This window comes from Heterocephalus glaber, unplaced genomic scaffold, assembly GCF_053883595.1.
Source record: "Heterocephalus glaber isolate CG9 unplaced genomic scaffold, H.glaber_assembly_v1.0 deba00000122, whole genome shotgun sequence".
NCBI lineage: Eukaryota > Metazoa > Chordata > Mammalia > Rodentia > Bathyergidae > Heterocephalus > Heterocephalus glaber.
Window position 1 is genome coordinate 70627769 of NW_028258138.1, and position 25073 is coordinate 70652841.

Here is a 25073-nt window from a genome sequence, read left to right on the forward strand (position 1 = left end):
GGGTAGACCTGAAGAAAACCAAGGCCTAGACAAGAAAAAAATGAAAATGCAAATAAATAATAAACAATGGAAGCATTCTGTCCTAATTAACAAGTCCCATATCAATATCAGCTTTTCTCCTAGATCAGAACCTCTTCCCAAATTATCCCTTTAATACATGGCATTACAGTATTTATGATTACCAATCTAGAAAGCTGAAGTGGTGTGTGTGTGTGTGTGTGTGTGTGTGTGTGTGTGTGTGTACTGATGAAAGGTGACATAATATAAAGAAATCTGGACTTACAGTCTGTTATCAATTGATAATGTGTGTGATCAGATATAATCTTATTCTTTAGTTCTTCTAGAAACCTGAATCTTAAAATTAGAAATGACCCCTATTCGTACTCAATGCAGAAGGATTTTCTGTATCATTCCTGACAGGGTACTTCCTGGGATTTTCCCTGCATGCCTTCTAGGGATAGAAGCTCTCTACTCTACAAAGCAACCTATTATATTATTGAATAGCTCTGGGTGTTAGACAGTTATTTTCTAGCTTAAAAGGAAATCCAGTTTCTCATAAGTTAAATGTATTCTGGAGTCACACAAAATTTGACAAAAATTATCCTGCTTATAATCTTTCAATGTAATGTTTCTATGAAATAAAAGCTCTTTATTAGAATAACAACACCTTTAGAGCAAGAATGAAAGAAATATAACACTTGAGAAAATTTAAATGCCTTTCCATGTTCATCTACCCATCTACCTGTCCATTCATAAAACATATGTGATTAGCTATTGGGCTAAGTACTGTGATACAGAGAGAAATAAGAAAGAGATTGTTTAAAAGGACTCATAATCTGTCCTGAGAGAATGTGGAAAACCACAGAGTAGAGATGCAAAGTCATGCAAAGTCAAACACTTGATTTGGTCAATCCCTGCCCTTCTTCCTTATGTGTGAAGTGTAAGAAAGTGTCAAACTATTTCCATAATCTAAGCAGCCATACCCACCCTTCCCCTAGAACAAAAAGCTGCTTCAAATCCTTACAAAGTGAGTGTGGGTGTGACAGTGCCTGCAGAAGATCATATCTCAACTTGCTTCTCCATGAAGCAGAAATAGAGGAAAAGAAGCAAATGGAAGCACAAAGTGTCTGTATTTTAAAAACAGTTCTGCTTATGACTTAAATTTTGCTGTCAGGTTCCTCACTTTAGTATGTATCCTTCGGGTCACCTTTGCAGCTTAATTTTAAGAAAGAGCCAAGATGGAATTCAGCTTTGATCTGAATATGAATTTAGTTAGCAGTGAGTTTGGTGATAACATTTCTACATCACTTACAATATTTCAAAGGACAGTGGGAGGGTAGAATTTGCCTTTCTGATTAAAGCCGAATCTCGTTGGCGAAGTTGCATTAAAATGACTGGAGGCAACATTTCTACAGCAGTAATTGGCCACTTTGCCTTTAAAGTTACATCAAAGTAGCAAAGAGTTTGAGTATTGCTAAAGAGATATTTTTGATAACTGTGGTAAAACTAATTTTTAACTTGGGGTTCTATGCTTTTTTTCTCAACCAACTCAGGGCATCCATAGCTTTATGAAATTTATCCCAGGGTCAAATTTACTTTGAGAGTCATTTAAAAAATTATAGGAGATATTTCACAAGGTCATTTGTTTCAGGTGGTCTAAAGTACATAGGAAGATGAAGGAGTGAGTTGAGGGCCTATAGCACAAAAGCAAACTTGTCCAAGTCACTCTGTTTTGTTATCCCTTTGCCCAGGTGGTAAGACAAATGCGAGGTCATGATTTCTCAACAAAATGTCTGTAAAACTCCTCTGTCACAATCCCCTGGCTTGCTGGCTCAAAATGCAAGTCTGAGGTTCTACCTTAAAGCCAAGGAAATAAACTCTCTGGGGTGGGCCTTGAGCATAAACTATTTATTTTTAAAAGGCACTCTTGACATGGCACCTGAAAAGGGGATGCTTGCATTTAACTATGCAGTGGCCTTTTTTGATCCTGAATACCTTACTTCCCCACCTCACAAATGCCTACATCAGTCCTTTGGTGTAATGTACACTGTAGAGCCCTGGTACCTGGGAACTGTTACATACAGACACAAACTTCATATAAACAGAAGACCCTTCAGTGAACTATGGAAAGAAATTTGTTTTCCAGAATGTTTCAGCTGAAAAGCATCTTAGAGTCTTTCTAGAGCTCTGTGTTCAAAAAAATGCAATGTTTGGGAAGCAGAATTATACACCATTCTTTACTTAGGTTTGATTTTCAGCTATCTATTGCACAATGAAAAATATTAACCTCACTAAACATAGTTATGATCCATCTTACTCACTTATTGAATAAATATTAGATGCATATTATGAATTGGGCACTATGCCACTATGCTAGCCATTTCAGTTAGTGGCCATAGTGTCTGCTCTGGCATCAGACAGTCTGTGATCAAACACTGACTCTCCCATTAACTATCTGTGAGATCTTGAGAATCAACAAATTCCTCTGTGTCAGTTTCATCTTCTGGTAAATAAAAAGGGGGATAATCATATTACCTATCTCTTTTAGCTGTTACAGTAATTAAGTGAGTTAACATTTTTACAGAATTTATAACAGGGCCTTTTGAACAGGCCATTAACATTAGTTGTTACTCACAATTTATTAGTAAAATAAAAATAGTAGATTCTTAAGATCTTGATCTAGGAAACAAGTACCCTGAAGGAACTCTTTCCAGAATAGAATCTGTCCTCTAGTGTAGACTGAGGTTGGCTTTGTACTGCAGGAATAACCAGAGGGCACATTATCCTGGCCCTTGAGCCAGACTTAGGTAATGAAGTCCCCCAGAACAGTTAACTAACAACATTGCTGTCATTCTCCATTCTTTAAAAGAAAGATCTGAAATGTACATAAACTTGGTAAGCACTTTACCTACTTTTCTGCCTCTCTTCAGGGCTGGAGAACACAGAGATCTAAGCTTGAAGTCTATGCATCCTGCCATCCCTATAGATGGTGTGAGGTTTGAGCAGCTTAAAGTCTGGGAATCAGCAGCAGGCCTGGGGGGCAGTATCTGGAACTCAGGGCAGGGAAAACTGCCCAGAACAATCTGGGCATTATTCCTGATGTGCAGTGCTCACTGCTTTGCTTTCTGAATTCCAAGTTTGACTTGGAAAAAGACTCACTGTGATAATAAGGAGGCCTGAAGGTCTTGTCAGCAACCCCCCACCGAGGCGGGAAGATGACGAAGTCAGCGATGGCCACTCCGGGGCGGAGAGACTTCGCAGTCAACACTGTGAAAATGGATGGGTCCTGTGAATGCACAAGGAGAGACTGAATGCAGGCTGCAAGGGACATGACTGGACAAGGACACACATGTCATCTGTGCTCAAAGGTGTTTTTAACCAATAGTTTAATTTTTGATCAATGACACAGATCAAGGCCCAGGAGTCTGGGCTTCTGGTCAGAGTTCAGTAATCACACATCTGACCCTTCCTGTGCTTGAAGCAAAACGAATTCACACCAGCTAAGAGGATTCTGAGCTGCTTATTCACCCTGCTGGGCCCACACTACCCCCCAATCCCACCCCATGGCTCTGTTAGCAGTGGTGCTACCTTCTCTCAGAGCCTTCTCTCCTTGGGCAGGAGAGATTCTCAGAGTAAGGTAGGAAAATAGTTTCTAATAGGATAAAATAGTTTCTAAGTTTTGGTGTAGATGCAGATATGTTTCTCTTTGGGGGAATCCAGATTGTATGCATAGGCAAGAAAGTTTGAGAATTGCTTTCCTGTTTTCTGACCTTTGTTGACTCTCAGATCAAAAACACACCATTTACTCCACCAGTCTTGGTGGTGATAGTGTAGAGGGGGATAGTTTGAGGGACAAGATTGTGATTTTTTAAAAACTTTTTTTTTTTTTTAAAAAAAGACTCTTTTAGTGGAAAGACTGAAATTTTCTTTAACTGAAATCAACAATCATGTTTCATTTCAGATGCCATGTTAGCATCTGGGGAGTCAGGGATGCTTGTGATCTCATCCCTGTATCTCCAGCCTTCAGTTGGGGCAAGGAAGAGGAAAGTTGCTCTTTCTACCTGAAAAGACCAGAGTAGGCTTCAGAGAGGAGATGTCATTTAAGCTAGGTCTTGATAAATGAACAGAAAAAAAGAAAGAGAAAGGTAGAGAGAAATAAAAGGGAAGGAGAGAAGAAAGGAAGGAAGGAAGGAGGGAGGGACAAGAAGGGAGGCAGAGGGACGGGGAGGGAGGGAGGAAAAAGGCATCCTATTACAGAAAATAGAAGAAACATCAAAGTGCAGAGGGAGTTTATGCAGAGGAGACAAGGTTAAAACCCAGGGTGCACTGACAGAAGGGACAGGGGCAAGAGGTGGTGCTGGAAAAGGAGTCCAGGGCCAGATGGTGAGGAGCATCAGATGCCACGCTTCAGAGCACAGACTTTTATCTAAACTGTGGGGAGCCTGCATAGGTTTTCCAATGTGGTGGAAGAGCGATTGGATCTGAATTTTAGAAGAAGCTATAACAGCTGTACAGAGAAGATTGGACCTGTGTAAATTCAAATTTAAAAAACCAACCCTTATGGCTGGCAGAGTTAACATTTCTTCATCTGTCACGAGAAATGCTCTGAAACTATTGAGGAAATGGTCATGAGGCTCAAATAAAGCTTTATCAGTGTCTCAGGATACTTTTTCAAGTTGTTTGGAGCTTGGCATTTTGATTTTCTTTCCTCCTTTGGGTCATTAAGAGTTGCAGTTATTCAGAAAAGTAGTTTTGTCCCCCCAGAGATAAGTCTAAATGGTTCATAATAATCCTCCTGTCTCTGATTCTCTGGCTTCTGCCTTAATTATCCCTCCAGCTTGTGGATTCAGTTAATCTGTTATGAACTAGGTTGCAAAATGAACTTTCCCACAGGATCTCAGAACTAGCACTTTATCAAGAGTGTGGGACTTTGGGGGCCTACAGTAGATCAAGGACCTATTTGTGGCCACTAATTGACTAAAAATTATGACCAAGTTCATACACTAGAATGTCTTTGATTGAAGTTCAAGCCCTGAACATTATGAGTAACCCCAGAAGAGGGACTTTCCCTCCATCAGTGCCAAACAGCCCAGAGTAGAGGGTCCCAGGTAGGCAACCAGAACAAGCAGAGTAGTCTCCTGAGATTTGTGGACACAAAGACCTTTTCAAATCCATAAATGTTTTCTTCTCCTAAGTCCATCACTAACATTAGCAGTTGGATAGGTTTTTTTTTTTTTAAGTTTCTAATCCATCTATAAGAGTTAATGTGATTACTCTGCAAAGAACTGAGCTGTAATTCTGGGTGAATGTTGAATATCTGGACTGGCTTCCTCACTAGCTGTTATTTACTTTTTCACCAAGGAACAAATGACTATGCATAGGCCTTCCAAAGGTAACCTTGAAAATAAATGTTAAATGTGAAAATTTCATGGTCTACCATGGATCTCTCCCATGCAAGGGCTGATCTACCACTAAGGCCCCTACAAGGTACAGACTTACCGCATGATCAAAAGCCACTGAATTGATGACCATGAAGTTCTCTAGGTTGTACTTGTAGGGTGTGTAGTTCCCATGCCAGGCCACAACATTGAATGGGGAGATAGCCTAATCACATAAAGCAGGAAAGGACGATCTTCGCATCAATATTTTTGTAACTGAGATCCTACAATATGTACTGGGCATAACTCTCTCTTTATTTTATATTGTTCTAAATCTAATTATACCATCCTTTGGGAGAAGCATAACTCTTAATCATTCTGTGGGTGCTTAACACCCCCCTACACTTATCCATAAACCCTATTTTTCTATTCATAAACTGAAGCTGCCTTCTGATCACATGTGCAGCAGAAGTGTAGCACATTTACTAAGTACTGTCTTATCAACATTTTTTATCATAGCTGTGGGAATCTGTGGATGCCAACAACTTTCAAATGATCTTGATTACCCTCTGTTTCCTGATGCAGTGATCATTTACTGTGATAGTTCTCCAGGTTTTTGTATCCCATAGAAACTTCCAGTAGACATAGTGCTCTGGGTTGGTGAGTACAAGATAGGGGAGAAGACCTCTAAAAATTCCAGTCCCAAAGATTTGAAATATCAGAGTGAGTGTAAGGTCCTTCTTGGTCCTGTCCAGGGGTTGGAGGGAATTGGTGTTCCGCTATTAGGAGGCAGTCTCTACTGCCACTATGGGTCTACTTGGGAAAGAGGATCCAATTCAGAATCTTCCAAAGACTGTAATGAACAGACAACTCACAGAGGTGGTTTAGGTTTAAAAGGAATGATTAGAGCTGAAGAGGTATCTGAGCTTCACAAGAGTGAGAAGACAGTGACTCCTAGCATGAGGAATAGAGAGGGAAAAACAGTTATAACACTCTAGCCAGAGATAGAACCATGAAGAAGGGATTTCTTGGGGATACATTGCTAAATAGTTAACAGACAATTAGCTCTTTGAAAAATAAAAAGCTCTGATGTATAGCATATGCTGATTTCTGGGGTGTAAATACTCATAACATGATCATTTTTTTTTTTTTTTTTTGGTACCGGGGATTGAACTCAGGTCCCTGCGCTTGAGCAGCAGGCGGTGAAACCACTGAGCCAAATCCCCGACCCAGCATGATCATTTTTGAGCTACCAATGTGACGTTGCAAGGCACATAGTTATGAAGAGGTGTGCATATCGGTTTGTGTGAGTTTTTATGAACTGGCTGCAGCACACCACTGGGCTACTCACCTGGACACAGGGAGGGAGTGGGACAGAAGGAGGGGAATGCAGTTATTGCCAGAAAACAGTCACAAATAGAAAGGGAGCAAGGAGGAAATATCTCAACTTGTCTTTTCTCCTGCCCTCTAATTTCATGTGGCCCAAACTCCCCAAAAGCCAGCAGACTAAGGAGCCCATACAATACTGCCCATATAGGCCAAAAGTCCAGGGCACAGACCATGGCTGAGCAAGAAGAAAGGGTCTGTGGGGCTCACACAGAGGATAACAAGCACAAGGTCCAAGTGGGAAGTGGAAACCTTTCTATAGCTGCTGCCGACTGCTTATGGAATGACAGTTCTCTAAGAGCTGTATGTAAAAAGGAAGGTGAGAGCATGTTTTAAATGAACATAGATTTCCACTTCTCATCCCCAGAGGTTATTATTTTTGTCAGGCTGGAGTACCATCTAAAGATCTGCATTTTATACAAGCCTCTCTGAGGTTTTTTGATGTAAATGGTCCCCAGACACTTTTGAGAAACCCTGAATGTGTCTGCCTCAGTGGTTAATTTAAGTGTCAAAGGCTCTGCTGGTTTGTGTGACCTCTAGATGCTGTTTGAGGAAATAATATGCCTTGCCAAATATAAGCAATAAGTCAGGTAAACAAAATAAAGCAAACAAATAATGGGAACAGAAGAGATTTTTGGATTCTTTTTAGCACACAATTAATTGATTCTAACATATGCTCAATATATTAAATAATAATATATATTAATATGTTATATTACAGATCATATATTATGCTATAATTTAAAAATTATTGTTACCTGTGCCTTTGCTTATGTCCTGAGATTATCAGGCTTGTGGTATAAACCAAGACAAGCTAATTAACTGAGTTCTACTTGCTTTGTATCAACTATGACTTGTATTTAAAACAGGGTGGCAGTTGGTGAATATAAATCTTGGTTGATCCTTTTGTTAACTTATATTCTTTTTTAGAACAAATTACACTGCCTGTGCATTATGTTTCCCTCACCATTTATAGAGACTCTGCATTGCAGAGTTGTCATTGCTGGGTGAATAGAAATAGCATAGCTTTTTGAGTCAGACAGATGTGGGTTGAATGCTGGTTCTGCCACTTGCTGGGACAATGGTAAATTCCTTATCCCTACCTGGCTAGTTTTCATGAATGGCTAAGAAAGGATGTTTGTGAAGTTCCTAACACTGGTCTTGGCCATCAGGAATTGCTCATTCCCTCCCTGGCTATCAAACCTCTTATTTTACCTGTTTAGCAGCAAACAGCTTCCCCTGGTATTTATTAATCACAGTGTAACCACCTGATACTTGACGATCTTCATACCAGGCAACAGGTATCAAGAAATCACGAGGATTGGCCAAGCCATTAGCCCCTAGAACACAGTAACAGCAAATTCAAGGCCAGCCTGAACTATATAGTGAGTCCCAGTGTCAAAAAACAGAAACCAGCAACAAAAAAAGAACAACTCTACAAATTGCTTTCATTACTCCAAGACTCACTGGATGCCCAGGCTGGTACCTGTTTGGGAAGACCCAAGGAATTTGGTTAGAAAAAAAATTCACAAAACTCATTAGTATCATTATCAACGTCATCTCCTCCATTTGTAGAGTGACAAGGCCATTTTATATGCATTATTTCATCATTACAGTTGACAGAAAGGGAAAGGAAGGAAATAAGAAAGAGGAAAATGGAAGATCTGACAGAATATTAGACCTTTGTTTTTCCAAGAAGACCTGAGTACTCTAGACCTCATGTACAGGGTGGGCTATATACTGCTGTCCGAAGCAGGCCTCTGCTCTTTAGACAGAACTCAGAATCCAAGTCTATAAAACTTCTCTCCAGCTTGAAAATTCTGCCTGCCATTCAGGGAGAAACAAGTATTCAGGACTTGCCTACTCAGCCCTGCTTAGGAAGGAGTGTTCCCTCCAGAGAAAGAAAATAAATCAAAAGACCAAATATGAAAAGCGTAAATACAAAAACATAATTTAACTCTGAGAGGACAGACCTGGGGAGTGTTTTATCATTTCCAGCTCCCGGGGTTAAAAAAAAAAAGCCCCCAGCTGGTTAGTAAATTATATATATTTTCCAGAGGGTACATGTTCCATGGAACCCAGAGCCTCTGCTGCCTGGGGAGCAGCAGGAAGCCAGACCAAAGTGGGAAGAGTGGGTGGTGAGCAGGATGACAGACGGCCCGCCAGGGCTCCAGCTGCCTCTCTGCCACCTCCCACCTTCCTCTGAATATTTGGATCCCCCAGGGGAGTGACCAGAAGGCACATGCTGGCCTGTCCCTGTTTTGCTCTGAAAAGCTGTTGATGAGGGAGAACTGGGAGGTACGGCCAAAGAGGAAACCAAGGGCTGATTTCCCCAGCTTTCTGTTTACTCCACGGGAGGTTTTGAGAGCAACCTCTCCTAACACCTTCCCTTTTTTTTCCTGCATCTTCTGCCACCAGCTTGCCAGAGGTATGGGGACCAGGGGACCTTGATTCACTTTTGGAAGTTTTATTCTGTCTTGTGGGAACTGTTGCTTTTCATGGCACTGAGAGGTGTACCTTTTTACTGTTATGTTTGTGGATTTGGGAGAAAGTGCTCAGCAGGAATGTGAGGTTCACAGACTGCATGTCATCAGCCTCAATACCCCTTTTCATAGGCTAGAACCCTAACCATTTTGTTGGCTTTCCCCACTTACACACAACCTATTGATTTAAGAAAATGATTATTTGAAGGGTACATTCCCACTTGTATGCTTTTGCTTGTAATCCCTTTTCTTTTTACATGTCCTCAACTTTTCATCAAGAATTACTCAAATCTTATGTCTTCTGTGAAGCTGTTCTTGATGACCCTGGCCACAGTAAACCATTGTTTGAAGTACACACTGCATACCTAGAATCTGTCACTCTGTATTTCTAATGGTCTATGTATTATACTAGAGAGAAATTTATAATGGGTTGGCTTGAGTCATTTTTAGTTACACATGCAGTTAGAAAGACAGTTGGTCTATAGAAGGTGTCTAAACAGGAAAGTTGAAATTTGAGACAGTGAGAGAGAAGGATGTTCAACTTTCATGCAGTTATTTGTCTCCTATATCTCAAATGAAGCTTAGAGACTTATAGTGAAGATTTACCAATGGGTCCCAGGTCAGGTAACTCAAAGTGGACTCCATAGATCTCCAGGATGTAGCCTCTGGTCTCCTCAAAGACATCTACACTGAACCGCATTCCTCTCTGGAATGGACAGAGACACAGATGTGCTTTTCAAAATCACACCTGCAATTATAAGCTGTGGTTTGTTAAGCTATCTTTGGGAGGTACCCAGATTAAATATGAGTTAGTAGAAAAACCTAGCTCCTAATCACATCTATGAACCAAGCCAAATCTAGTCTAATTTCTTATTAGGCCTAGAGATAACAGTGGCCCTGATTTAACCACACTTAAAACAAAAACACTTTCATGTCTGCCTACCTCCAACAGAGCCTCTCCAGAACAACTATGAACATTTAGGAAAATGAAATGACAAATGCTTTTTGCTTTGGATTGTGAGCTATATTAAAACAAAAGCAGGCACTTAAGCCTGCTTACACTTCTGCAAACAAAGCCTTCTGTGTAGCTCAAATTCCTCCCTAGTGCCTAGACATAACAGAGACATTTTAGAGTTGGAAATAGCAGTAGCTGAAACATCTGATTGCTCCCAAATTAGGGAGAGGCAGGGAGGAAAGGGGGCACATTACCAACCTGAATGACGCAGATCTCATTGGGCTGCACATATATCTTGCCAAACTCAGTGTAAATGAGAAGCTTCCCTTTTTGGGGAACTAATGAAAAAAAGATAGGACAGTGATGAGCAACTCTTTTTGTGCAAGAACCATTTCATGAATGCTTAAGGGCTGAATTTTCTTTCTATTCCAAATAAAAAGAGCTTCATTGTGTCTCTTGGGGGAAAATGTATACTGTATTCTGACAACTTCAGTTAGCTATTTTTCTGTCTGGAAGAATATGAATTAAAAAATGACTTCCTTTTCTTTTACTGCTCTTTTTTTAATGGTTGCCAGGTGAGGTGCTTGTATGCATACAGCTTTGTGAATTGACCAAAAAGGGTAGCAGAAATAGGATGGAAAAGCACCCATTTCTGACAGTTTCAGCAGGAGGTTGGGATTTGCGCATCAAATGTCTACATCAAAATGTTAACTCCAGAACATCAGTATTAAAGCCACCAAATGGGATGGAAATATGTACCAGTAAAATTCCTGTTAGATCTTATATTTTAAATGGTCTCATGAAAATTTGTATTTAAATTGTACTTATCGTTGACAGATTGACTTTTCTTGGGCAAATTTGAAGGCAAATAGAGGTTTTGTTTTGTTTTGTTTGTACCGGGGATCGAACTCGGGACCTTGTTCTTGCAAGGCAGGCGGCGGAACCACTGGGCTAAATCCCCCACCCCAAATAGAGTTTTTTTAAAAATAAGGTAATCACAGGTTGGTATCACTCTTCATTTCATTTAAACTGCTCAGATTTCTCAGATCAGAAAGGCCCAGAAGAGAAGGGCAAATAGAGATCAGAAATAGAGTAGGTGCTTTGGGGTATGCTAGGAATCTGTTATGATTTAGCTCTGGCGCATCCCCCCAAAGCCTCATGTGTTCAGAGATGAGGTTTTAGGAAAGTGATTGGAACACAGGGGAGCTGTACTCATGTGCAGATTCTTCCACTGGTCAGTTGTGTGTATTGTGGGGAGGTTAGAGGCGGTCACTGGGGGTGTGACCTGGAAGGGTGTAGTTACCTTCCCGCCTCCTCCCTTCTCTCTGCTTCCTGGTGCCATGATGTGAGCAGCTCTCCTCTGTTATGCTTCTCTACCATGCTGTTCTCCCTTGGAGCCATTTGATCATAGACTATAATCATGAACCAAAATAAACCTCTCCTCCTTGAGGTTGTAGGTGTTGGGTACTGTGTCCCAGGAAAGTGATTAAGACATCTTTTCTATACCACCGTTGGCCTCTAGACCTCAGTCTATAGATTGCATAAAATGTAATAAAACAGATGGGAGAATGTAGGAAAATAATGCATAGAAAATTAGAAAGGGGCTTGTAGCTAAGGATCAAGGGATTGGAAATCTTCAGAACTTACCAATCAAGAAATCCCCATCTGAATTGTAAAAGCATCTGAAAAATAGATTACTTCTTGTGGTTTTCTGTTTTAACACTTCCTAGACAAATTAATATGTTCTATAAATTACTGTTTAGTGACTGTTGTGTACCAGGCTCAATGCTGAACATAAGATACTGAACAGAATAACCTATTCTCTTCCCTCATAGAGCAAACAAAAAATTTCAGAACTATAAGGTATGATAAAAAAATACAGCAAATATTTAAAAATTTTTAAAAATTATTACAATAAAAGACAGATGGCCATTAACCTCCCCTCAATATACTCCCCTTCACTTCAAACACATCATCCTTCCCATTTTCTGAGGCAGTTCTGGAAATCCTCACCTGTGAGTGTCTCTAGTTGTATTTGATGTCCTGAATCAACTCAAAATATTTATTATTCATGGTCATTTTGACTTTGGGGAAGAACCAGAAATCACACGGTGCTAAGTCTGGTGAATAAAGTGGATGAGAATACATGGTAATGTTTTTACAAGCCTTTCTTTCTGTTAGATGGCACTTGGTGGCAGCATTCACTGCTGTATTTTTGATCACACCGTAAAGACACTCATGAAAGAGGACTTCCAGAACTGCTTTGGAAAGTGACAAGACTTGTATATCATTGCAAACAATAATGGCACTTTGTAAATCAAGTTCAGGAGAGTGAAAAACTAGGAACATAAGTCACATAAACTTCTCTACTTAGGAACATTAATCTTAACAAAGCTATTACCTGAAGCCAGTTCTGTTAGCCTGATCTACCACCAACAGGTGGCTTTAATGGCTGCTCATGCAGCATGACTTCCGCCTCAAGAACAAGATTGGGGAACCTTAGAAATTAAGAATATTTTAACTCAAACCTACCTAAAGTCAAAATGCCTATTGAACTACTCCTTCATTCCAGGACCACATCCTCAGTTTTCTCTTTGCACTGGTATGTTACATTCTTGTTTATCTCACAAGAGTCAGTCAAAATAGAAATGCTTATTAACATTATTAATAAATACATATTGACACTGTTCTGAGAGAAAACCCCCACAATAATGAAAACAACATTATATGTGCACATGTGATTTTATAAGAGTGAGTCTTTCATCCTCTGGCCAACAGCCTTTGGAAATGGGGATGTCCTGACCTAGCACTATGCTACTCACTTGTTCTCCATGGAGCTGTTACACAGGAAAATGTGGACAGCAAGCCCATTGTTAGACCTGATATCTCCAGCTCCACACAAGGTGTGCAGGCCCTGCATTGGGAGGGAACAGTGAATATGAATAGTGCCCAAGAGACTAGCTTTCCCTCCTGCCCCTGAGGGGTGTCATGAGGTAAGTATCAAGTAGAATCTTCTCTTCAGGACCAGTGGGATATATGGAATCCAGACTGCCTCTGGGGGACCTGGAATTTACTTAATATTTGTTGGGTTGTGGCTGACCTTCGGTGCCAGCCATGGCCTAAATCTGGATTGCCTTAATGGCTATATCCAATAAACTTACAAAGCACAAATTTAATACTTAAAATGAATTCAAAAGGATCATCCTAATCTCCCCAGCACAGTGCATTCTGATTAATTCTCTCAGCTATGTGATCAAAAGATCCACTGTGCAGGAAACCATTAACACGTGGACCTTCCCAAAACAGCCTTCACCCAAACCTACAGATGGAAAGCACAAAAGAAGGAAGCGCAGGAAGGATGGATTTCTCTTTGTATTTTAACTCAGTTTAAAAATGTGGAGTCTATTGAAGTGAGTATGTACAAGATTTAGAGCACTTAGTAAAAATAAAGAATTCAAGATTATTTAACAATGTGGCTGATGGCTGGACACTTGGACTGTCCCTCAGTAAGCCATGAGCTGACTTTGTCTTCAGAAGCCTCTGTTTGCTTTCTTTAACCTCACTTCCTTCTAGCTCCCTTCTTTCACCCAGATAGCCCTTGTTCTTGGCACAAGTGTTCCAGTATTCCCAGAACCCATAATTACCAGGCAGAGCTGCCAGCCAGCACCATACTAACTAGACTTGTTACCTGAGATGATGCCATTCTAACCCAGTTGCCCACTTCAGGGGGTTTATGAGTTTGGATGGGAAACATTTTATATTTATTTTCACTAATATCTGAGTGAAATTTATATTTGCCTTCAACTTATATGAAGACAGGCAGCAAACTACAGCAGTATGAGTAGTGCCCATATCTTTATCAATGACAGAAATCATGGATATTTTTATATCATATGCTGCAGATATCTTAAAATGTCATACATGCCCAACCATAGTTATTACATTTTCCATAGATCTTTATTTTAGTACATTAACAAGGGAAGCTTATATTATATGACCATATGCCAAATGAAATTTATTTTAATATCTTCATTATTATATTTTAACATAATTGACTTCTTTGTAATTTAATGTAATTTATTTTATACATTTAAAAATACAGTTGCCACCAGAGTATCAAAGGGGCCCGTGGAGCAAAATAGTTAAGATTCCCTGTTCTAGCCTAAAGAAAGGGGGCTTGAGGTAGGAAAATGTTTGCTTTCCATTGGCCTTTCTGAGATGTAAGTAGCTCCTGAGTGCCTTATGCTGTCAAGAGCCATCTGGTGTGTGTAAGACATCCTTGGCCAGCCCCCAGGGCATATGCAGGTGCTTTTGTCTCTGCTGCCTTCTGATAGGGCTGCTTCTGCTTGGCATTCAGCCCACAAATGGTTAGATCACTCACTGCAGAAGAGAGGCAGGCAGCGGGAAGGTGCGAAGAATTGACTTACACTCACAAAGTCCACTTTCTTCTGAGAGGCTTTTGGGATCTCAAATGGTATCCATCTGAGCTGGAGAAAAAAATACACACATAGAAAAATTATTTCATAAAGAGAAGCCATAGACTTTCTAAAGGACAGCTACTCCCTCTGTGAACACTTGTGATTTGGGTATTTTAAAATCAATGATCAGCCATCATTTCCTTAAAGGAGCTTTGTTGTTGTTGTTGTTGTTGGTGGTGGTGGTGTGTGTGTGTGTGTGTGTGTGTGTGTGTGTGTGTTGTGTGTATGTCATGTGTTCATAAGTGTATTTTTTAACATACATGAATCTAAACCATCTTTGTTCCTTAGCACTTTCAATTATAAAAATAGAAATCATTGCTTTCTCTTTCAGAAGCTATTTGTTTCTTTTAACACTTCGCTCAGGCACATCAGTGAATTTTGACTGATGCTGCTTTTCATGCTATTTATAATCAGCTCTGTTTCCTAGCATGCTAGCCTCTCTGTGTGGGCTCCTGACACCACAGGGGAAGGTTCTGCTTCGACTTCCAGCCCTGGGGGTTTTGAATTATTTCTTTAAGAGAAAGGAAACACACCCAGCTGAGATTAGATTTGGTAAATATAGTACCAGGTTCAGTTTCCATACTAAACCTTGCTTTTGTCCTCAGGCTGCCTGATGGTTCAGTTTAAATCACAACAATCTTTAATTTAATAATAAACTGATCTAAAGAAGCGGAGAGAAAAGTCAGCAGGTTCAGGCCCCACTCAAAGTGTCAGCCCAGCACTTATTAATCAACATGGCAGCAGGTGTGACCTGCCTAAGCTGGTGGCTGATGCCCCCAGCATTCCCAGTGCATGTCTCATGAAGTGACCTTCACCCAGGGATGGCTCCATTGGCTGCAGTGCTTGGTGGAGGCCAGCTGGGCAGGGCTCCATCTGGTCCTGTGGCTCAGTTCATTCTGTATTTCAGAAGCACAGCCAGATGGGAAAGGAAGCAGCGAATAGAAAAGGTTGTGCTGGTATGATTCTGCCTCTCTGACATACATAGTTAAGAAACAGACTTCAGACTTCATTTCTTAAAAACAAAGCAGGAAGATCACATTTTGAGACTACTTGAAAAGAAACCAAAAGTGGATTTGAAAAAGACCTTTGAAATTGTGCTTCAGAAAGATAGAAATACTTCAGGACTAATTCCATTAAGAATGATTTTTCTTGGGGGAGAAGGGAGACTTTGAGAGCAAAATCTAGGAAAAAGTTTCTCAACCTTCATTGCTTTTGACATTTTGTACTGGATACTTCTTTGTATAGGAGCTGTCCTGTGAATTGGAGGAGGTTTAGCATCATCCCTGACTTCCACACACTAGATGCAGGTAGCGTTCTTCCAAGCTGTAATGACTGAAAATATCCTAGAAATTGTCAAATGTCCCTTGGGGACCAAATATCTCCTAGCTGAAAACTACTGTCCTAAAAGGATATTCCCCAGACCTTGGGAAGTACCATCCACTTATCCACAATTGAGTGCTGCTGTATTGTGTGAGTGTGTGCTCGCACATGCTGGGTATTGAACCCAAGGCCTCACACATGCTTATCAGATGCTCTACCAGTGAGCTATACCCCGACCCATGAGCACTGCTGTAGTTTTGTGGAGAGGTCTGGTCTACTGCTAACCATTACTTTGCCACTTCTTTCTGTAGTAGCAGTGCAGTTTGCATACCCAGGAAAATTGTCTGAAAAAGAGTCATCATTTTACATTTTCCAAAGGAAAAGTTTTGAGTATCAGTTCAATGGTTGCCTAGGCAACATTTTAGCACTCTAACCAGAGATTTTCAACACTAGATACCCATGAGAATCACCTGCACAGCCTTTGAAACCAAGGCCAAATTAAATCAGAATCTGTAAAGGTGGGGCCTACACATCAGTATTTTATAAGAAGCTCTTCTAAAGTGCAGTCAGAATTTGAGAATCAGCACAGCGAAGTCAGAGATTCTATGATCACTGTACTGTTGAAACAAACATTATGCTCAGAAAAATCTATCTAGTGAACTGCCTTAGCAATAAACTAATCAGCCAACCAAGCAATCAGTGAATTAAATTGTGGCATCTTGGGCCAGATATGGTGGTGATAATGCTAGTTACTAAATAGTAGGAATGTCTAAATAATACAAATCTAAGGATTTACATATTTAAGATAAAAATAAAAAATAAAAGAAAGGAGAAAGCAAAGGGGGAGAGAGATAAAGAAGGGAGATAGAAACAGAGATAGAGAAAAAAGGAGGAGAGACAGAGTGAGACAGACAGAGAGAGAGATAGAGAGACACAGAGACAAAGAGAAAGAGACAGACAGACAGACAGACAGACAGAGACATAAGTAGAGAGACCAGCATAGGAATTGCTCTCTGATTTGTTGCTAGCTTTTTGATCTGTTTTCTGGCTAGCTTTTCAAGGTCTTCTGTAGTATATCAGCCATCAAGTAATGAAGAAAGAGGGCTTGCAGTAGCAGAAGAAAAGACAACTGTGTGACAGTGTAGGAAGTGTGCCTTCAGCAGGATCCACATTCCAGATAAAGCAATGGCCTTGATGAACCTTCATTACTGAAAAAAAAAAAAAAGATTCCCTTCAAATGACAGATGGTAAAGGAAGAGGAATCATTCATCTGTTGGTCTGATGGCAGCAGATTGTTCAGAATCTATGTTCAGATTGTATAGGGCCCATATTATGAAGGATAATAAAAACCCCAAGGCAGGTCTGATAAGTGCAATACCAACAAGAGGAATCCAGCCTGAATCCTTAAGAAAGAAAGATAACTGATTCAGGAGTCCCTGTTATGATAGTTTGGTGAATGAGAGGAAGAAGCTTTGTGAAGAGGATGAAACGACTCCTATTAATCCTAATTGTACATATGCTGTAGAGCAGTAACTCTCTTACCCAAGGCCAGACCAAGAGGGTAGTGTACTGGGATGAACTAAGAGACTTGGTTTCTGCTATTCTCTCTGCATTTACTGTGACCTCAGGAAAGTCTCTCTGTCTCTGTCTCTCACTCTCTTTCTTCCTCTCTCATTTTTTTTTTTCATGTAACAAAAGGATACTGGGGAGAACTGAAATTTTATAAGACTTCAGAAAAGTCCTTCTGAAAAACATAAAGAATGCTTTCTAACTGATTTAGTCCTTGCTATGGACTGCATTGTGTCCTGCTGCAAGTTCATATGTGAAAGCCCTAAACTCCAGTGTGACTGCTTTGGAGATAGGATCTTTAGGAGGTAATTAAGGTTAAATGAAATCTTAAGTTTGGGGACTGATGGCTTAAAAGAAGATGAAGCAATCTTACTTTCTGTCCGCATGAACTCAGAGGAAAGACCATATAAGAATGTGGTGAAAAAGTGGTCCTATACAAGAGCCTTTAACATATACATCAACCTTGCTGGCACCTTGATCTGGGACTTGTGGCCTCCAGAATTGTGATAAAATAAATTTCTGTTGTTGAAGTCACCCAGTCTATGGAATTTTATTATGGGAGACCAATTAGACTAATATTATCCAACAACTTTTAAAGTTTATTTTATTAATACTATATAATGTCAAATAGTTCCCTTATACAGAATTTATTAAACATTTCAGAAACAATGATACCAATTGTAACACCTGATGCAATATTTTGACTCTAGCAGGCATCAGTAAATATTTATTGAATGATTGGATGAAGAGATATAAGGCACTTGAGAACATTACTATATTTCAAAGAATAAGAATATAGCAAATTTATGAGAGGTTTTGAAAGCAAAATGATGCTCAGGCAATAGCTAGCAAATTTACAACTATTTCTGAAAGTCCAAAGATTATTTCCAATATATAACTCAGTTCTTCATGCATACACGAATTCATCACTTCTATATCCCTTCTTCTTTTCTCTTTAGTTGTTTTATTAACTCCTGAGAGAGCAGTATTGAAGTCTCCAATTATAATTGTGGATTTGTATATTTCTCCTTTCAATTATATCATTACTTCACATATTTTGCAGTTGCATTCACAAATTCTGTTGGAAAATAAGCTTCTACTTAGTATAAATGAAGTGGTAAAAAATAATTTGAAAAACACCTTCAAGGGTTTCCAAAGTCAGAATTTAAAATTCTTTTATATTTCCAAAGGAGGAAGACAGAAATCCTTAGCAACATTCAATAACTGAGATTCAAAATTCATACTCAGAGATGAAAAGGAAATATAAATAATTAGCCTAAGTATTTCCAAACTTAGAAGACTGGGAGTTAGGTTAGATGATATGAAAATCCCTCTCAACACTAAGATTCTTTGATTTTCTGAGATTTCACTCAAAATCGACATGGATTTAGCTAGCCTGGACTGATTGAATGGTCTTAACAACATTGGCTGGCTAGAGATAGACATATCATTACAAGTCAGTATCATCTACCCAAGAATTTCGAAGTAGCTTATGGGTGAAATTGAGATCATAATGTTTAAGCAGCTGTGGCTGAGAGAGGTCCAAGGTAATTGTTAGTGGCAAGTTTCAGTCCAGATAAGAAGGCAAGGGTGAGTACAATAAAATAGTGGCTCACTGAATTCTTCAGCAAATCTTGCAGTTTGAGGAGAAAGGAAAGCATAATTTATGTGGAGAGAAATCACGCTCTGATTGATCCACTGGAGTTCTTTGAGGTAATGGAGAAGGACATAGATAAGAAGCATACACATTATAATAGTTTATTTAGACTTCCTAAAGTCTTTCTTTCATGAGGCTATAAAAAAAAAAAAAAAAAGATGAACCGTCAAGGACAGAAGCCTACATTTGCATTTGACCTTGCCCCTGAATGCAAAGCTAAGGGCTTTATATTCATTACCCAGTATTATAGTTTAAATGTCATATTAGTTGCCCATTACTATAAAAAAAAAAAAAACCTGGGGGAATTAACATATATAGAGAAACGATTTACTTTGGCTCACAAGTTTGGAAGTTCCAGTCCAAGACTGAGTAGCCCCAATTGCTTTGGGTCTCTGGTGAGGGAGACATATTATGGCAGGAGCAAATGGCAGAGCAAACCACTCACCTCATGAGCCAAGAAGAAAAAGAGAGAGAAAGCGAATGAGGTCTCATAATTCCCTTTGAAGGCACATTTTCAGTGACCTAAGGCCCACCTCTTAAAGATAAAGGTTCTACCACCTTCCAATTGTTCCACCTTGGACATCATGCCTTTAACACATGTACCTTTGGAGTACACTCATCAAAACCACAGCAGAAGTGTATCACAAAAGTTCCTGTGTTGGAATCTTAATCCTCAAATTTGTATGTCAATAATACTTAAGAAGTGGAGCTTTGGGAAAATAATTAGTGTTAGATGAGGTCATTAAGATAGAGCCCCCATGAAGGCAATAACTTTGTAAGGAGAGGAAGAGAGACCTGAGCTAGCACATTTTCTCAATGTTAACGTGTGATGCCTGCTGCTATGTTAGGATGCGACAAGATGGCCCTCAGTAGATGCCAGCATTGTGCTTTTGGGCTTCCCAACCTCAAGAAGTCTGAAATAAACACACCAATATTCTTTATAAATTACCCAACCTCAGTATCTTGTTATAACAACAAAAAATGGACTAATAAGACTGAAGATGTAGCTTAATTGCAGAGCACTTGGCTATCATGAGCGAAGTTCTGGGTTTGATCCTCAGCACCATGAAAGGAAGGAAAGAAAGAAGGCAGTTAGGAAGACAAGGAGAGGAACAGGGGAAAGGGAGAGAGGGAGGAAGGGAGGAAGAAAAAATGACTAAGATATCCAGCACCTAGCATAGATTATGGAACATAGTTCCATATATTGAATATTTGTTGGATGATTTAATTCTCACAACCTTCTGAGGCATGTATGAATTTTATCATCTTTTTATAGAAGAAAACTGATGGTTTAGAGTATCTGAATTTTCTCTACTAAGAACTGATGTCTCTGTCAGTCCCTTTTATTAACCTATATACCTTGAGAACTTTTATCTCAGCCTGTCTTGATCTTTTTCTCAAACTATTCCTGATCAACCCAGGTTTAAACTACATTTAATGGTCTTACATTTCAACTTTCAATCTGACTCTTATTCACTATCCCTCTACTGCTAAGTAATCCTGGCCCAGTCTGACTCCCGGGACCATACCTTTGCTAAGATTGATGTCAGCATTCTTGTCCAATCCCCTTATATTAATTCACTCAAACAATATCTATTGAATCTCTCTGTGTGCCAAATTTTATACCCGGCACTGGGGGTGATCATGGCACAGTCTCCAACCTCAGGGAAACCACTGAAGAACATCCTCGATACATAGAGTCTACCTGATAGGAAATAAGGAAATGGATAATAAAAATGCCTTTGGAAGAAACATGTAAACAAGAATATTCTCACAGGAATATATCCTGGCATAGGGCCTATTTAACAACTTATGCATGGAAAATAAGAGATTCAAGTAATGAAACCATCTAGTTTGCAGACAGCTCCAATATCTTTCTAAGGAGAGAAATATAAGTTGATAGAGATATATAATAAAAAAGATCTAGCAAGCTGTCCAAAAGGGCTGAACAGGGCACTGTGCACTGCACTGTTGGCAAATGGCAGGGAATGCACTTATGGAAATGCAATCTAGTCTATTTATAGGATGATGAGGTCTGAGCTACCAAGGAGTAAATTCAACAAATACCTGCAAATTTTATTATTTGTGAGAAGGTATATGCTGGGTCCCACAGATCAGATGAAAATGATGGAGACATACCTCCTCTTCTCAGATGCTCTGAGAAATACTGAAAGAGTTCAAGGAAGAAAGTAGTACTTAAAATGAGTCTTAATAGCTGGTAGGATTTTAATGGGTAGACATTTGTGAGTGAAGAAGAGAAAATTCCAGGTAGATGAAAGAGCATAAAACATCAAGACAGGAGGATTTCTGGTGTTGTCCTGGAATGGTGATGGCCCTAGCATGGCTGGTAAGTAAGGGAAATGGCAGGAAGTAGAGGTTTGAAGGCCCATGACAGTGAATCAGGAGTCTTGACCTCCTGTCTTGGGAGCCTGGACTATCCAGGCAGTAGAGGGGAGGGGTCGTGGGGGGAATTTGGAGATTTTTGAGATGATAATTTAGTGAACTGACTGGCAGCAAGGTGCATATAGGTGAAGAAGCCACATGGAAGCCATTATAATAGTCTAGGAAAGAGGAGATGAGTTGTGTAGGAAGTATAATCAAGAAAAGGAAGGAGGATTTTTAAATGGCAAAGTGGTGAGGAGCAGCAATTCAGCCTCTCTGAGATTTTAGAAACCAGATACTGAAAAATAACAATTTGAGGAAGAGAAAGAGAGAGAGAGAGAGAGAGAGAGAGAAGAGAGAGACAGCAGAAGAGAGAGCGAGCCCTGGGAATTGGGAAGGAACTGAAAAAGCTACAGAGAAGTTGAAGAGATGGACCATGATGGAGGGAAGGGAAAGAAACACTCTAGACTTTGTCTCATCTGATTCTGCCAAAGCAGAAAGAGTGCTGGGGCCTCAGGGAACGCCAGGGAAAAATGGCAGTGGTGGACTGGGCTGGCAGCTCTGATCTCTAGGGCAGTACTGGGTTTTGCTTGGATGGGAGTCCTTCAACGTGACAGACAACACTGGGGAGGCATCCTAGTGCAGGCACCCACTATATTGCCAGATTGGGTGACATTCTGGGAAAGGGTTAAGTGTTTTAATATGGGATGGAGTACAGCTATGGGATGGCTTCATTTTAGGGTATCCAATGTTAGCCTCCCATGGTTACTAGGTGAGAGACAGCCACAGATAAGGAGCCAGGGAGCAGGCTGGAAAGAGAAGCCCTGAGGGGTTAGAGCTCAGACTGGGAAGGACACAGGCCCCACTCTCCAAAGCCAAGAGCCAGGCCAGGCCTGAGTTGCTCTGGGTTTGAAAATGTCAGCATTGAATAATTGAGTCCTCACCCTACAGCCTGGGTTCACCATGGATCTGGTGTTTGACTAGCTTCCTTATCTACTGTCATGAGCAGGGACACTTTTCAGCTTGGACATTGCCACAGTCTGGGTAATCAGAGGGGCCTCTGGAATAGGGTGGCACCTCGAAAAACCACAGGCATTAAGGATAGTTGGAGAAAACTGAGAATTGCTAGACTCTAAAATTGTGTAGGGCCAGGGATTTAGCTCAGTGTTTCCGCTGCCTGCCTCGCAAGTGCAAGGTCCCAAGTTTGATCCCCGGTACCAAAAAAAAAACAAACAGAAAAACTTAATCTGCTAGTAGACAAAATAGGTAAAACTCTTGAAGACATAGGTGTAGGCAAGGATTTTCTGAACAGAACCCCAATTGGCACAAGAAATAGCACCAAGAATCAACAAATGGGATCTTATCAAATTAAAAAACTTCTGCACAGCACAGGAAACAACCAACAGACTAAAGACGCAACCTACAGAATGGGAAAAAATTTTGCTATCTATTCCTCAGATAAAGGACTAAAATGTAAAATATATAAAGAAGTCAAAAAAATTAGACACCCCCCCCAGTCAAAAGACTCAATTAAAAAATGGGTAACTGAAATGAATAGACATTTGTCAGAAGTACAAATGGCCAGTAAATACATGAAAAAATGTTCAACATTGCTGGCCATTTGGGAAATGGAAACTAAAACAATACTGAGATTCCATTTTGCTCCAAAAAGAATGGCTACCATCAAGAAATCAACCAGCAACAAATGCTGGCAAGGCTATGGGGAAAAAGGAACCCTTGTTCACTGTGGTAGTAGTATAAACTAGTACAACCACAATGGAAATTAGTATGGAGATTCCTCAAAAAAACTAAAACTGGAAATTCCATTTGACCCTGCTATTTCCCTTTTAGGTATCTTTCTGAAAGAGTTAAAGATATAATATTACAATGATATATGCATACTTTATAGCACCACAATTCAGAGTGGTTGAATCTTAGAAGTGGCCTATATGTCCATCAACAGATGAATGTAAAGAAAATACAGTATATACACACAATGGAGTACTACTCTGCCATAAAGAAAGATAAACTTCAGTCATTTATAGGAAAATGGATCCAACTTGAGACCATAATGTTAAATGAAATAAATGAGACATACAAGATTAAATATCACATGGTTTCTCTTACATAAGAAACCAAAAAATATAAATAAAGAGCAAAATAAGAGACAGATAATGGGAAGTAATAGGAAGATAGATGTTTAGCATATGGGAAAGAAACTAAGAGATGAAAGGAAGGTGGGGAGAGAATGAGATTTTTTTCAAAAAGGGAAATTGTAATATGTTTTATACATATACCAAGTCCCTATAAGGAACATGATCATTATGTAATACAAAAATGTACCATATATATATATAGAGATGGAGGGGGAGGGCTGGAGGAGAAGGGGATAAAAAAGAATTAATATATATCATATACATGCACCAACTCCCCACGGTGAATGTAATCATTATGTACCACAAACATGTACTAATAAAAAAAAATTTAAAAACCTACAAGTATTTTAAAAAGAAAAGAAAGGAAAGAACCAGAGATATCTTTTTAAAAGCTCTACCACAGTATTTCTTTTTTTTTTTTAAGGGTTCGGCATTTTATTTATTTTTTAAATTTTTTATTGATATATTTTAGCTATACATTACAATCACATTCATCATTGGGAATTTGTACCTTTACATGATACATCTTGGTTCTTCTTTTTCCCCCATTTATAGCAATATTTCTTAAAGCAGTATTTCTTAATGTCCACCTACATGGGAATTATCTGGAGAGGCTTCTGGGTATCACCTCAAACCTACTGAATCAGAGTCTCTGCTGAGTGTAGTTGAGGATTCCACATTTTAAACAAGACTCCCTGTGGATGTCACACCTCTACTCCTTATAGAGGAATAAAGATAAGTTCTCTAAAATGACTCTAAGGATTCAAACCTGGGTGTGTGAAGCACAGTTGTGTCAGTAACATCCTAGAAAGACCAAGGGGAGATAGTAGTTTGGATGGGATTATGATGATTTTAGATGGACTCTGTTGAGATGGGACACATACATGGCAATGTCCAATGTGAGTTGTGAAATTGGGAGAGACATTTGTAAAACATATTGCAGAGAGATGGCCATTAATGTCATGGAGCAGTAAATAAAATAAAATAAAAAAAGAAAACCTAGAGATGTGGAAGATGGCAAGAGGAGACAAAGTGCATGATAAAGTGTAAGTGGGTTTCCACAGTGATAACAGCTCGAGCATGGCCTCTGAACCCCAGGGTGGTCTAACTGACTTCCTCCAATGTGGCCCACAAGGCTATAGCAAATTTGGGCCCAGGTAGTTGGGTGAAGGTAGGCCTCCATATTGCTACCTGCTGAGGTGTGTATGTATGTTGGGGTGGGGCAAGAGACAAGGGAGGTGGGAAGCAAAGTGGGCTAGAAAAATCCTCTGTCCCTCAAGGAGTTCTTCCCCTCAATTTGTCCCACCTT

The 25073-nt window shown here is 39.7% G+C and overlaps 1 protein-coding gene across 3 annotated transcripts in view; it reads right to left on the minus strand.

The window, feature by feature from the left end:
* Positions 1–25073, minus strand: part of Hgd (homogentisate 1,2-dioxygenase) — a 73367-nt gene that overhangs the window by 24388 nt on the left and 23906 nt on the right. For all 3 annotated transcript variants that reach the window (XM_087209217.1, XM_087209221.1, XM_004835640.4), the window contains exons 5-12: positions 14630–14689; positions 13025–13116; positions 11850–11884; positions 10461–10540; positions 9854–9953; positions 7980–8104; positions 5500–5604; positions 3160–3286 (exon numbers count right to left, since the gene is read on the minus strand). In XM_087209217.1, the coding sequence (XP_087065343.1) occupies positions 3160–3286; positions 5500–5604; positions 7980–8104; positions 9854–9953; positions 10461–10540; positions 11850–11884; positions 13025–13116; positions 14630–14689 (724 nt within the window). The remainder of the gene's footprint in view (positions 1–3159; positions 3287–5499; positions 5605–7979; positions 8105–9853; positions 9954–10460; positions 10541–11849; positions 11885–13024; positions 13117–14629; positions 14690–25073) is intronic.